The sequence below is a fragment of the Spodoptera frugiperda genome, chromosome 15, assembly GCF_023101765.2.
Source record: "Spodoptera frugiperda isolate SF20-4 chromosome 15, AGI-APGP_CSIRO_Sfru_2.0, whole genome shotgun sequence".
NCBI classification, from domain to species: Eukaryota; Metazoa; Arthropoda; class Insecta; order Lepidoptera; family Noctuidae; genus Spodoptera; species Spodoptera frugiperda.
The window spans coordinates 8,619,462-8,635,192 of NC_064226.1; the positions used below are offsets into that span (position 1 = coordinate 8,619,462).

The 15,731-nt window shown below is 34.5% G+C and overlaps 3 protein-coding genes across 6 annotated transcripts in view; 1 reads left to right on the plus strand and 2 right to left on the minus strand.

Annotated features, from left to right (window-relative positions):
- On the minus strand, nt 1-1,291 carry LOC118277987 (methyltransferase-like 26). The gene is made up of 2 exons (XM_035597040.2): nt 913-1,291; nt 1-761 (listed from the first exon to the last, which is right to left on the minus strand). The coding sequence occupies exons 1-2, from the start codon at nt 951-953 to the stop codon at nt 119-121; spliced, it is 684 nt and encodes a 227-aa protein (XP_035452933.2). The 5' UTR covers nt 954-1,291; the 3' UTR covers nt 1-118.
- A 338-nt stretch (nt 1,292-1,629) lies between these two features.
- LOC118277979 (uncharacterized) lies at nt 1,630-4,985 on the plus strand. Its single transcript, XM_035597027.2, has 2 exons — nt 1,630-2,052; nt 2,381-4,985. Exons 1-2 carry the CDS (start codon nt 1,753-1,755, stop codon nt 3,257-3,259), a joined length of 1,179 nt encoding a protein of 392 aa, XP_035452920.1. The 5' UTR covers nt 1,630-1,752; the 3' UTR covers nt 3,260-4,985.
- Nucleotides 3,710-15,731, minus strand: part of LOC118277937 (semaphorin-1A-like) — an 84,526-nt gene continuing 72,504 nt past the window's right edge. For all 4 annotated transcript variants that reach the window (XM_050698733.1, XM_050698734.1, XM_050698735.1 and 1 more), the window contains 10 exons: nt 11,855-11,998; nt 10,825-10,921; nt 10,560-10,611; nt 8,081-8,333; nt 7,780-7,973; nt 7,533-7,674; nt 6,762-7,443; nt 6,347-6,672; nt 6,043-6,232; nt 3,710-5,608 (listed from right to left, as the gene is read on the minus strand). In XM_050698733.1, the coding sequence (XP_050554690.1) occupies nt 5,395-5,608; nt 6,043-6,232; nt 6,347-6,672; nt 6,762-7,443; nt 7,533-7,674; nt 7,780-7,973; nt 8,081-8,333; nt 10,560-10,611; nt 10,825-10,921; nt 11,855-11,945 (2,241 nt within the window). In that variant the 5' untranslated portion in view covers nt 11,946-11,998 and the 3' untranslated portion in view covers nt 3,710-5,394. The remainder of the gene's footprint in view (nt 5,609-6,042; nt 6,233-6,346; nt 6,673-6,761; nt 7,444-7,532; nt 7,675-7,779; nt 7,974-8,080; nt 8,334-10,559; nt 10,612-10,824; nt 10,922-11,854; nt 11,999-15,731) is intronic.

Sequence of the window (15,731 nt, forward strand, 5' to 3'; positions counted from 1 at the left end):
TTATTTAATATAATATTCTACTGTATATTATGAATACATAAAGGCAGTATCATCATTCATCAACATCATGAATGATTAAAAATGCTGTATAAACTATTGAGTATAAAAGCTGCATAATTTAATTCTTTTTCCATATTAAAGTTTTGTTGTTAGCAGGCATTTCAATTGTGTCCATTAAAGTGAGATTATTTTGTTCTGCTAGTTTGACTAGATCTGTGATATCTCTTAGACCCCAAGCAGCATTCCGAGATTTGAGTGATGCATCAAATTGAACATTACTCTCAGGCGTTATTACACCATCTTTACTGTAAGGTCCATAAGTTATCATCAGGGCATCTGGCTTCAGGTAGCTTCCAGCATTTTCAAATAAGCCAATTGTGCATGCATATGGACTAATATGAATCATGTTAGCACTATACATGTAGTCTACACTGTTTTCTTCAAAACCGTAATTCGATAATTTCTTACAGATGTCAATTTGTTTAGGAGGAAGAATGTTTTTTGTTTTACAGTTTTCAGCATAATAAGTTATGCTTCCTAGTAAACTGCCATCTACTTCCGATGGTTGAAACTTGACTCCGGGGAAGTGAGGAGCAAAATGAGCCACATGTTGCCCAGAACCAGATGCTATCTCCAAAAACAATGGGCTTTCTTCATCTTCAATAGAATCAACATCACAGATAAGGAATCTCTTCAAAACTTGCAAAATCGGTTCCTGGTTTCTTGTAGCAGCTGGATATATTAATTTTTCATTTTTAATGCTGAAATGATATAAATAAAATTTATATAACTTTTAACTAAATAATATAGTCAAGTTATTAATAAATTATAACGGTTAAAACACCTTAAGATCCAGTGAAGCTGAAATAAATACTAAAAAAAGTTAATTACTGGTAAATTCTACATACATACCTCTCTTGCCCAGTAAAGTTGGATGCGACATCCTTAGCCATTGATGTTGGCTTTAAGCGAGATCGCAGACTACCGAAAACTCTTAAGAAATGAATATTGATAAACTGCTATAAAACAGGTGTTTAATTAACAAGTCGGTATCAAGTTTCAAGTGATTACTACTGAAGTTTCTTTATTGATGAAGTATTGAATTTCTCGTTAAAAGAAATATTGTATGGTTTTTAATACATCAGTCTTATTTATAGTAATCTGTAACAAGATTGTTCTTAATTTATATAGTAAAAACCTGAAGTTTAGTTGTTATCTTATCAGCTGGCCGCTTCTATCGTTCCGGTCAATAACGTGCGTAGCGATCTGCGATAATTTGATTGAGATTTTGAAGTTGACAGTCATGACGTTTGAAAGAAATAGATTGATCAATGATTTGACAACTAATGGTTTTCTCTGTTCCGTAAAGCAAACTCGTCCTAAGGGTACTGCAGAACGAAATGTTTATCGAATTATTCGATGTTTATTTATCAAATGAATCAGGGAATAGTTATAAATGTCTGATAGAATATATTTAATATTGTAAATAAAATTCAAAGTTCTTCAGAAACGAAATAAAAAATTTCTGTTTATTGTTTTTGGATTGTTCAGACACAAATGCTGAGTGTAGAGAATCGTTAAATTGTATTTATCTGTCAAAATAACTTCATTCATGTCATTTGTCAAATTAAATGGACCAAAACATAAAATGAAAATAAGACAAACAAAACAAATTGTATTTTTGTTGTTGCGCTTAAACAACTTGAGTTTTATATTCTGGATTCAAGAAATTGGAATTTAGAACCATTAACAATGAATAATTTTCAGAAAGAATTCATAATGGACATGTTTTTGGACAGTGATCATGCTTGTACTATGAACAGATTAATTGTAGCAACTGCTAATGTTATCAGTGAAAACAATGATAATTTGAATATGTTCAGTACTGCTGTTGAAAAAGAATTTGATCTCACATCATTAACCGAAGAAAATCAAAGTCCTGGTGCTGTACCTGTTACGCGACGTATGAAAGGATTTTACGAAAATTCTGTTCGTAATTTTACCGATGCAGATTATACAGCTTGGTTCAAAATTAAGAAAAGCACTGTTCAGGTCATTATTTACATTATTAAACTGCATATTTTAAATTTAAATACATATATGTTTTGTTTATTGTAAAGTTTACATTCTAGTTTGTTACCAATCCTTTTCCTTAGTTCACATGAAATGTTCTCTTTTAAAATAGTTACCACAAACTGTGATAGAAATAACAATATGAAAATTGTTCTGGTTTCTATTGTATTGTAATAAATTCAATGTGAATTTGCTATTACATTTTGTATATTTCACTGACAATTGCTAGAAGAGTGAAAGCTATCAATGTATTTTTTATGTTTGTAGATTGTTATTCTAACTCAATTTTTATCTATTTTAATTTCAGGCACTCATAAACTTCTTAAAGAAATATGTGAACCCTGGCAACATTTCTCTAGAAAAGAAAGTTCATGTTTTTCTTTGGTTAATGGTGAGTGACTGTTCTTACAATGAAATTGGAAAATTATTTGGTCTGCATAAATCATCTGTGAGCTACATATTCAACGAGATAGCTACTATACTGACCGAGCACAGATATAGTTTCATTAGTTGGCCGTCTGTTGAGGAACAACACATAACTAGGATAAAGGTGAATAGTAGGTTTAAGTTTCCCAACTGTGTCGGCTTCATAGACGCCTGTCGTTTTAAAGTAGGTTCCAAAAGAAATAAAAAAGACAAACCAGAAATAATTCTCCTACAAGCTGTCTGTGATGAATCGTTAATGTTCTTAGATATTCATATTGGTGAAGTTGGTAAAACTAGGAAAAATAGAGTTTTTAAAGAGAGCACTCTCTCGCACGAGTTGAAAAATTTTGTTGAATTTGAGAATCATATTTTAGGGGACTCTGAGTATAAATTAAAGAAAAATCTAATCACTCCATTTACGAGTGAGGAATTGTTGACAAGTGAGGAGATGAAGTTTAATGAGATTCATTGGAAAACCCGTAGTTATATTGGTCATGCGTTTGAATTGATGAAGGAGAGGTTTAGGAAGTTAAATCATATTGACATTGTGAAGGTGGAATCAGTTCACCTACTTATATCTGTTGCGTGTATACTCCATAATTTTATATTGATACATGAGGGCTCTTCAGAAGTAAAGGAGGAAGCAGTGGCATGTGATGATGGAGTCTCCATCAACACAAGTATTGTACAAACTGCTTTAGAGAAAAGACAATTCTTATGTAACTATATTAATTATATTGACTCTGAAGAAGTAGGATAATTTATTTATATGATGTATTATTTACTATTTAATTTATTATATAAGAGAATATAGATTGTTGTGATATTTTTAAACTAATAGAATCCATTTTGGAAATTCTCAGTAATTAGCTAAAAATAATTGTTCACTTTCGTAAATATACTGAAAAAAACTTGACTAGTTTCGAGTCAGTATGTTGCGCGACGTCGCCGTGTCTGCGTACGCTACTCATGGGGAGAGTCCCTCTGTGACTCGAAACTAGTAGAGTCATGAAACCATTGTTTTTAGTTAATTTAGTATGTCTCGGTAATGAAATTTATTAAGCAATTGCATTGAATTGTGTGTACATGTACACCTAATATATTTATTTATCAAGAAATCAATTGTGTGTTTACCACATAAAGTTCTGTAAATTTTTATACTTACCATTTATATTGTGATCAACTGAATTATTTTGCAATAAAACCAAGGTTGTAATGTTTTAATACTTATATTTTCTCTTCTAGTACTGAAATTTATATAATTGCCAGCATTATGATATAAAAAATATAAATAAAACATATTTTCGAGTGAGTAGTGAGTACTAATGACAGTATACATGTATGATGACATTACATTATGTATTTTTTTATATAACAACATCAGTATTAATATAAATGATCCAAAATGTATTATTGTTTAATTTATTATACACTTAATCATTTTACGAAAGGAAACATTTTGTGATACTCACTTTATTTATACGTACATAGATAAATCACTTATAATATTTATAATTCTACTGCTTATTTACTTTTTATGTACAGAAATAGATAGTTTACTTTATTTTTTGCTTAACATAAGAGACTTTGATTGTTTTACGGTGGGAATACTAGCTCATTTTTAGATTTCTGGTGGTTATTTCAGCCTAATAAGAATTTAAATCCACATCAATACTGAAGTCATACAATTATAAATATGTTAAAAGATGACATAAAATTAAGTCCGTTGTATAAACACAGGTTTGCATAGGAATACATATTAGCTAATCAAGCTTATTTGGTTTAACATTAGTATGTAGATATTGAGAACGAAATATGTATGTTTTATAACATTTATACAAATAAATAAATTTCTCTGTCCCGATGTATCCTACATAACATTAGGCACTAAATTGGCAACCTACAAGGCACTATGCACTTAGCACAGCAAATATGCTATAATAATTATATTATGATTTTATAATATTGTAACAAAATTTATAACTCTATTATTTTACTATAGCTCGTAATACTATACTGCGTTTTTTTATACATTTATTCAAAGTAAGTAGTTTGTAAAACAACCGCCTTATTACAGCTGAACTATGCAAGTACATAACAAACTGGCGATATTATATAAACATAAAGAGTGTGTATCATTTCACATAATTACTTTTACTGCAAATGAACGTGCCTAACGAAATTAAAATACATATTACTAAGTTCACTGATATTCTCTTTTTTATTCATATCTGAATATCGATGTCATTTAGCTAAATTCATGAGCTGACCATGTCAAGCCACAATATCGACAAGCCTGTTGGCTTTACATACTAGTAACAATACAACACTATATATATACATTTAATTATATTTACAATTATAGCTGCACCTTGATATTATCTCCTACATATTTAGGATTATGGAATGTGACAAAACTGTACCTAACTAACACTAAAGCCGAATATTTACAATCGGTGTATAATAAATGAGTCATATCAGTCTGATTTATTGTTGTCCTTTAACTTTTATGATATACGCAACGATTTCTTACCATTTTATGATCAACATCATTTAATGATTTCATCTAGAAACAACAATTACACGGTCAGTGATAATAGATTTAAAACATACAGTTCCTAAGTGTTAACAGTCCTTCTGATACTTGTGTCATCTTTTAAATGCAATATATTCACCGTACTCGAGTAAATAACAACATTATCTAAGGAATAACCAGTAGACTGTACACAGGAAGGAGACGAGACACGTTATGTACACAAATCATAGTAAACACTGAGTCAATCACATTAAAACACTGTCTTAGCCGAACGATTTCGGAAGACTTGGCACACGCGACACGACACTGCGTCTCAGTCACTTCGCAATGGATCCGTAAACAGTTTGTTTAGGTAATTTTCAAATGTAAGTCTTTTTAACCTTTTGTAAGGTGCCGCACTTTAGGTCCTTGTCTAAGGACTCGGTGGAGTTTCGTAGGTCAAGTGTGCGCTCTTTGCCGAGCTCCATGTGTAGGTTGTCCTGTTTCGGACACACGTTCGCTACCATGTTCACGTTTTTCGATCGAGGCATATACGCAGTGTTGGCGTTTAACGGTGTTTCTAACGGGCTCAATCTGAAACAGATGCATTCATTAGTTAAAGATTTATGTATGTTAATTGACATTTCTATTTATAATCCTACTAAATAACATAAACCTATAAAAAGTCTCTTGTGTTTTTGTATACAGTGATATGCTAATGTGTTTATATCATTAGCATGTTTCTCATTAAGATTTATTTGTATGTTATGATACATGTGTAGTGCAAAAACGATTTGTGACTAAGCAGTCGGATCTGTACAAGGTCAACGTAAAGAATAACTAGTGCAAGGGCTTTAATGTGACAAAATTTTCAGCGACCATTTGCGGATTACAACTATGACTCACTTCTGGAAATCATAAAAACTCGCCTGTAAAGGAAAACTGTAATGTCAGTCAGGCGAACTATAGCTAATTAAACAATTTATTAAAACGTATCTTAAATCAAATAACATAACTGTAGTATTTACCTGTTCAAATGATTGTGTTGTTCATTGAAGGGTGAGGTATCGGTAAAAAACGGGTGTCGAAATCGCCGTGAGAAAAGATACCCAATAACGAATCCGACCATTAGCGTAACGAGACAGGACGCTACGACGGCAGTTAGCAAAGCTTGTGCGCTGTAAATGTTACCGTCAGCGGCCTCCACAGTCAGCAAGTCTGTGGAATTTAAATAAATATAAATTAAGATTCACAGCAACACTACTTGCTTATTTCTTCATGGAAATATTATACAGAACTGTATTATTTTCTGTATTCCTCAGTCATATTTACCTGTCTCATGTTTGTTGTTATTAGTACTTTTATCTTCGGATAACACATTCGTTTCCACAACTTCTATTAGTATTTCATTTTGGATGTCATCAGTTTTTTGACGCATATCAGATTCTGATTGCGTAGGCTTCTTAGTGCCTGGATTTCTATTGCTATGTCTATCACCCGGCAAGAGGGCTGGCAACTTATTACATATATCAGTCTTTCCATATTCTACATTTTGTAGAAATCTCTCGGGATTAGGAAATTGCCTGTTTCCAACCCAAGAACAAACTTGCTGCTTGGAATCCCACGCACAGTGCGGATCCTGCAACGCAACGCACTCCCTGAAACCAAATTAAAGTCCATTAGTTTTGTTATTTCTAATAGGGTTAAAAACGAGAAGTTTCATGTTGGTAAAAAAGTGATAGTTTACCTGCACGATTGCACGTTCCCACAGTGAGACAATGTCACTGCCCTAATAATATCGCCAGAGGCAACAATTAATTTCTCTGTGGTTAAGGCGACGTGCATTTGTTTGATGGGCACGCCTTGAGGTAATACTTGGACTTCTGAAATCACAGCGGTTCTTACAGGGTTCCTACTGTACTCGTCTACACTGGCATCAAAGTCTCCCTCGTTAGCTGCTACATTGACAGCTTTGATAACTCTTCCGTCGTCGGTACCTATGTACATGACGTCGTACTTGTTTCCATTCATCGCTTGAACTTGAGGATGAACTGCGATGGCTGAAAATCTGTATTGCAGACTAACTCGAATGAGAACTGGCCGAGCTAAGAACGATGGAACAGCCTTATCCATAAGTGGGTGTGTTTTTATGAAATTCACAGCTGAATCAGAAAGAGTTCTGCTGTCTTCAACACATGATCCTGGTCTGTTCTCTGGTATCTTTTCTTTTTCTAAAGGTAGCCAGTTTGAGTTCATACTTTCTTGGCCTTTGAATGGTCCTTCAAATGCGTCAATGATATCTCTCATTGAAAAAGCGCACACAGCGGAGCCTCCAATTGCATTTTGTGGCGTAGTAAAGACTGCGTATATGATATCGTTTTTGCTACTACTTTTACCATATATTCCATTTATTAGTTCCGTGGTAGCCTCTGAAATAAGAAATTTAGTTTAATATTTGATCCATGGAAACATTTTGCCTCTCATAAGATGTCAGTCAATGAAACTGCGGTATACTTACGAATTTCATCAAAATAGAAGGGATATTCTCCAGGCATAGAACAGTTGAGGCGAGTTTTCAAAAATGACGTCCAACGGTCACTAAACGTATGTGGCCCTCCTTTGTCATTCAAGCATATTCTTGCTACTCTTGAGTATACTGCCTGTAATCGAAAAATTTTGGATATAAATAGATGCTGTGGTTATGAAAATGAAATACTGATCGTGGAAATAACAGCATGAGATAAAAATGTTTCGAGGATATTGACCTTTCCGCAGTTCATAAACTCCACAGCAGTTTCCCGATAGAAGAAGTAGACATGGCTGGTAGAAGCCACAGCCCCCACGAATGAAGGATCGTTGAGCAAACGAAGGTCGGAGCGCTCAGTTCGTACAGGTTCGCGATAGATCAGAGGATCGGTCCCAGAAAAGTCGGCTGCTGTTGCTGTGTATAATTGACCATCTGAAAAAATATATATCTTGTAGTCATGGTCTTGCTTAGCCTATTAAGTTTTATTCGTGTTAAGAAGTAACATAATACTGTGTAAAGCAATAGTCATGTAAACTTACCAACAAAAATTGCAGTAGAATTATGTTGAGGATCGTAAGGACAGCGTCCTGATCCATCAATCTCTTCTAGGTGATGGTTCGGTGGGTGCCTCGCGTACCGACGGCATAATGGTTTAAATGCGTTGGTGCCGCAGACTAGGAGACGGCCGTGTGAACGAGCCGCCACTCGTGGATAATTCTGGCATTCATCTGCAGATTTGCCCTTTAACTGGCATAATTCCCTGTGTGCGTCCGTTGATTGCCACTCCAAACGCTGTGAGCAAAATATTCTTGCTTAAACCATGATTCGATAAAAAATTTAATCATTTCTAAAATTACATAGCCTATTTGAATTTCGTAATATAATCGCAGCCAAATATTCCACTTTCAGTCGAGCGCGTTTGTAATTCGATGGCCACAGCCGGCCTGCGTTAGCAAACCGACGCGACGTTGCGCCGTGTCTGCACTATTTATATACAAGTCTGGCTGTCTCGTGCGTAAACTGTTTGAATTTTGTTTATTAATTTGATAAATTAGTCTCATTAAGACCTGTTTGACTTATTTTGTTAAATAAATAAAATTAGTATTTAAGTTGGGTCGACAGTTTTGCAGTGTGGTGACCGTTTATTCAGTATCAATAATAATATATTAAAGAAACGGTTTCTTATGATATAAGTAATTTGCAAATCAGTTCAATTTAATACCATACTTTTCACGTATAAAAACCGGGTTACTGGAGGGTATTTTTTATTTATTTTGTAAAGAATTCATATCTACTTATAATCAGTGCGTGATATCAAAATGCAATGCTTAAACATAAAAAATGCGTGTTATATATTATCAATTGGGTGTGTTATCTTCGTTCCTAGATAATGATTTTTATATCATTAATCGTTATCTATAAGTTTTTTTAACACAGATACAATTATACATTATACCTACTACGTATTAATTTATTGTATTACGGTTGGTATCTGCGATGATGCGACGGTGAGTCGGATTGGAAATACGTTTTTCGATAACTCAGAAGAATAAAGTGTGAATCTATAGACTGTATAAAAAGATAAGTTGCTTAGGTTAAAGGAAAGTAACCGTGTATATAAATGATTAGTATTCGGGCGAGGCGGACTGGCCGCCCTGTGCCGCTGGCCGTGAATAATTCAACGCATCACCGCACTGGCTGGTTCTAATATGTGACGAGTAATTTAAACACCGAACATCACATTTAAGTTGAACCTTTCAATGTACCTACCTACTATATTTTTTCTTTTTATACATTTATTTTTCCTGCATTACCTGGCTCTTGTGCAATCTATACTCCTAAATGAATTGACCTTGTATCCTTTTAAGGAAAATATACTGATGTGCTAGTCTTTCGCTTCTGTTGATTTGTATTCTACTCGTGTAGTTGGTGCCTACCTGTCTTTCTGTTGACCTACAGGCTTTAGAGTATATTTTAGAGAAAGGATCAAGTGTATTGTGTATTTTGCTTATCATCTGTGCGTCACTGTCCCTGATTTCTATTTATCTCTGTAAGGGCATTGAACGGATGTCTGATGTGCCGTCATAAAATCATGCACATAAACACGGGACTGTTTTTCATGAGTGAAACGTTAGTAATTTTTGGCCGTCTGCCAAACAATCTCTCACCCTACGTCCGTTCGTCCATGTACTTTCGTATTTTTATTTCTCACACCGTGTGGTGCCGTCGATCGGAACTTCGAATAACGTACAATACCTACACCGGCTAATATTATTTTATGTAAATCATCCAAATATTTGTCTTTACGCTTTGCACGCTTGGATGACAAAATATTATCATTCACGATTTGCCACTTGTTCCAAAATCGTCCTCAAACTCGTGAATGGTCGTTTCTCAAGATGTTTAAATTAGCATGTGATTTGTAAAGTAAACCTACTTAAGATTGACATATATATCATTCAAAAAGAATTCGCCTTGTAAAATGTTAGCATGGCAATGGTGCACGTCACAGTATATAAAATCTTATACGATTTAGAAAATAAACAGTTTACTTCGCGAAATGGGTCGTAACGTAACTAAGAATAAACAGTGAGTGCACCAGTAGGATACCTAGTATACTTGTTTGCGCAAGATTAGATACATAAACCTGTAATGGAGTGCGATACCTATTAAGGTTTTCGTTAGTTGTTCGTTCGCTGACCGACTTGCTATTGCAACCCGTTTAATTTTGCCAAATCTACAGCGATATCAATCTAGACTGTCTGGTTACTGTTCTGGAGATAGTGCTTATCGGGGAGACCCTATTTTTAATCGATTACAAGATTAAACTCTTTGCCAAGTGGTTGGTAAATACGTATCGTCGTTTTGTGCTATTTAATCAAATCACAACCTATGCTTTAAATCCTTATCACATTTCTTTCGCGGTTATACTTGAGCTATTTTTGTATGTTATGTTAGTATGTACTTATGTAGTAACTATAAATAGTACAATTATTTGACAAGTAAAAGGATGCTTACCTGTTCTACATTTTCTGATAGGTCGTATAGACTTAGGTTGTACACTGTGTTCCTGCGAACAAAATAAAATAGTAAATAATACAGTTACAAAATAGATGAAGTAAATAATAGTTACGTATGTAAATTTTTAATCCGATGTGCCAATAAAGTTAATTTGCATAATCCGAAGTTATGGGGTGATGTGGACGAAATAGTGGAATAACCTTATTTTAAGGCGTATCATTATAATATGTAATATAAAATGGAATAATAATTATGTATTTACCTGCCACCAACAATAATGGAGAAATCATCTTTGTCTAATATGCGGAAATGGTCCGGTGCTGTCGCGTTGCCTACGAACTGCTCTGAAGTTTCATCACCTAAAAGAAACAATATTACATTAGCCTTAGCCTCTGGTTCACATAATACAGATCTTGTGTAGAAAACAGAAATAGCCGCACTTTGATTTAGACGCGAGACTAAGAAACACGACACTATAAGATCGCAGATGCTCCTGAAGCCGGTGAATTATTCAAAAAGATCCCTCGCACAGACATTTCAGCTCTCTAAGACACTGTTGTTACTCGTAAAGGTAAATTGCTTTGATGAATTTAATATTGTTTATACAACTATTTTTAGAAAATCTTCAAGTTAGAAGTTCAGAAGTTCCCAAGAGACATCATTTTGGATGCATATCTATCTGTTTTTTTCTGACCAATGATTTTATTTTTTTTCTTTAAGAAACCTCACTCGGACTGTAAGATTTAAAAAAAGTTCGATGAATTTGTCTATTTACACGCCTAGCCATACATGTAGCTTAGAAAATCAATGTAATCCGGTAAGTTATAAGAATCTTTGCAAGCTTTTGTTACCGAATTGAATGTGCATATTGAAAATATTTTTTTTTGTAGAGATCAAACGAACAATGTTCCCATTGTACAGCGATTAAACAACAATGAACGTTTGCGATTTCATAACAATTGGTTGGGAAATTCTCACATGTCACTATAATACGCCAAAATCCCAAGAAGTTTCTTGCACCTGCCTTGTCATGATGTTTAAAAAACTTTACCACCTATTTATAATTAAATCATTAAATAATCGTTTTCACATGAAACTTATAAATGTACCGTTTCCATTGTTTCCTCAGTTTTACAGGACTTGAAATTTATAATACCAAGTTATTTTACCTCAATCAGGCTATCAGATTTTTGATCTTTCTTAAACTAAGTAGCAGTTAGCTGAGAAAATCTGTTTTTCTTACAATTTTATGGCGTTGAAGAGTTATTTTGTTTATTTATCTGATGTCTTACCATATTTGATATGTATGCGTGCGTTAGCATCCGGCATCCAGGCTTGAGCCGTGGATGCTAGGAGGACAAGGACCGCGCGCGCGACGGCCATCTTAATTTAATATCTCCTCTCTATACGCGCCATCTTTCCGCACTTCTGGTACCCTGGAACAATACAAAATCATATTTATTATTTATGAAACATTTCTTAGATTTGGTTTCCAAACCAGTGATGTTACATTATCAAATTCTTTAGAGGTGTGCATACAGTGTTGTATTATAGTTCAATGTTATTGCTAAACTCTTGTTTCATAACATAAGAAGTTGCTATCATAACTTATAGCGACAACGGTTCTCAACCTTAATAGTGTGCGTGGTTGCATAATGTAAAACTGTCGGTCTCGGACCATAACATAAATTGAAAATATTTATCTTAATAAAATGTACTCAAGTGTACACAAGTAGATTTATGTGATGTGAATGTTAGTCTTTTTATTTCTCCTGGTGCTAATCGTTTTATTGGCCATGAAGATAAAAAATAATTTAAATGATAAATGTAAATGAGTGCGTGTGATGTCGTTCGGTGTGCGCGTATCTAGTGGCTGGTCTGGTTCTCGGTCACACGGGACGGTATCTTGACGCACGCAGCATGCATCCGCACACGCACTCATTGCTCAGGATTCGCATACTATTTTTTACATTTTTTTAACTATCATTGCCGATCGTGAGAAACAAAACTCGTCTCGCTCCAGCCGTGGTCAGCATCCACCGTTCACTCGTTACGATGTCTTATTTTTAATCCACCTTTTACGCTCCACTCGATACAGTTTATTGAAGATGCTTTTTATGTCCACAGCTATACAGTGAATCACCTTCATAAACCGGATAATTTTGATCTACCTTATAAATATTTAATTGTTACGCATCACATTATTTTTAGAGACATTATGACTCTGAATGGGGCTATAATCTTTATTTATTATACCTATTTTAAATGGTGATCTGGCTGTAATATAATATTATTACATCGGCCTATAATTTTACAGGGATTGTAACTTGACACACTAAATAATAATGATGCATTGAATTTAACGCTTACGCGTAATTAAACATCAGATGTTCTCCGTTGGGTAACAACTAACAATGTATTGAAAAGGGTTGAGAATTGATGTAACATGTTGCACGTAAACTCGCACAGATGTGCTGCATGCTGCATATAACACAATACATGGAGGTTTGAGTGAGTGCATTACGCGAGGGCGTTGTGATGCGACGCATGCATTTGATATTTTCATTAGTCTGTTACAACACTGCGGTACTGTTTTGGGAGCAACTGTTCACTGATGTATACCTACTATTTAAACTGGTGTGCGTAAATTCTACTACAACGACACGATGTACTTCGAACATACAATTTATGTGCGCCGAATGGCGAGTGAGTGTACCGGAACAATTACCGGAGTAAACAAATGAGCGATTACCGGCACGGAGGCCTTAAGCTAGTTATGTTCATGTTAAAACAGTCTAATGTTACAAACTGCGTAGGCAAAACGTCCAGGACGTTACTGTAAATAAAATCTGTATCACATCGACAGCGAAATATCGAAATAAGTTATGTTATCCGCACCTAACATCGAATATGAAATAAGAAAGTTAATAAAAATGTAAAATAGGTTGCGAATGCATATTTTGTAGAACGAATAAACAGTAAGTAGGACTAGTTTGCAACGCTGCCAGCGAGGTGCCGCGGTCAACTCTCTTGTGTATTTCTCGTTAGTGTTCAATTTATGAAGCAACCTACCTATCCATGTACGTCGCTGTCGTGTATTATTATTTTCTCTTGTAATACTTTATTGGCATGAAGAGTCTCAGGCAGATTACGCTCGGCTCAATATGCGGTAAACAAGATAAAGCTTGCATTTGCGCAGAGCCGGTTGACACTCGAGCCTCGAGATGCGACCGCGATGTGCTGAAGACTCGATCCCACGCGGATCAGGAAACTGCGGTTCTTTCCAGTGACTTGTAATAAATAACCATTCGATGGATCGGGGGTGGTTTAACGTTCGGCTCGATGGACTACCCTTCGGCAAAAGACAGGTTTTGTAGGATTTTATTTAAACAATTTATTGATCGTACGGACACAACTTCTTAGAGTAGTGTGATAGTACGTGTCAGGATTAGGATAATGTTTCTAATGTCCAAAACCATTTAAACTTTGAAGCCATACTTATGTAACATGAGGATCCAGCTCAATTCTGAAGCTTTCAATTAAGATAAAACTGTTTCTACATTTGTCTGACTCAACCAGGGACAAGGAAAGAGTTTAATTAAACGCGTATTAGGTAAACGAGTGACCATTTCAGAACTAAGTCTTGGAACGAACATGTTACGGAAATCTAGATTTTGTGCACCGTTTTTATAATTAGTTATGGTAGATTAAATATTTGTGTTAGTCAGACTCAGAGTTTATTAAGACTTTCATATTTCTTTTCGTAAGTAAGATTACTTGTACGTATATACTGCACGTGTACTTTTATAATTTAATAATGAGAGTTCCCAAGATACTTACATGAAAAACTTAACGAGGTTTGTATTAATTTCCTTATGAACTTTTATGTTTTCGCCTCGAGGTTTTTTCATTAATGTTCCAAGTTTTATGAGAGGCATTGCTTTGCATCCCTTCACTGTGATCTTCTCCCTCTACCTTAAATGTCTATTTATAATTTTAATCGGACTAAAGTAATTGGTTACTTGTAATAGATATGATTATGTAATAAACTCTGGGATGTCAAATATTAAATGTTACAAAATCCCTGAATTCTCTTACCAACAAATTTTTAATCAGAAGCAACCATATTTAATTATGTGGCTTTATTACATGTGGGGGATTTTATATTAAAATGGTAACTGTTTACATTGCTTTTGTTTGAATTTAACCGTTTTATAATATAAAACAAATTAATATGTATTTGTTGACTTACGTATTACATTAGGTATTATTAACGATGTTTAATTTTAATATGATTATGGATTTCAGGATAAAGTCATGGCTGAAATGTGATCATATTATCACTTAAATTATATAATTAAACGTTATTTGATAATTATCACATTCGCAGGAAAAAATAATTTGTTTTTGTTGTTTGTAAATAATGTCAATAAGATTTGAATAGTTTGTGTAGTTACTCAAAATTTTCTTCTCGCCTAACAACTATCACTAAAATTATGAAGAAGTTTACTCCATTTTTTGCTTATTATTTGGATAAATGGTGATAAAACATAATTTCTGCTAATTAGCGTTCGTTACCCTCGTTTTAATTATTTAGCAGCTCCGATTATAAACATACGTATGTACTTATCATATCTACAACTTGCTGCCTGTGATAACGTATCTGTGAGAAACGTTCCCAAAATAATTACATGTTACAATTTTTTTATGGTATAAGCCGGTAAACGAGCAAACGGTTCATCTGATGGTAAGCAATCGCCGCCGCTCATAGACATCCGAAACACTCAGAGGCGTTACTAGTGTTGTCAGCCTTTCGGGGGTTAGAAATTTAAGGATCAAGAATTGAAAAGGGTCGTTGGGCCTCCACTAACCTCATTTAGACAACGAAACAAAACGTAAGCGTTGTTTCACGTCGGTTTTCTGTGAGGCCTGGTATCATTCCGGTTGAGCCCGCCCATTCGTGCCGAAGCATGGCTCTCCCACACTTACGTTTTTGTTTGCGTGTTTTATATACGGAACTTATGTATAATGAAGCAAGTATGGGTCATACATTGTACCTGGACGGCTGTTCTTAAGTAAACAATCGATAGGCATTATATGGCCAAGAATAAAACGTGAGGATGTGACACATTGTCTCAACTAATTAGTCATTGTTGTTAATGGTTTTCC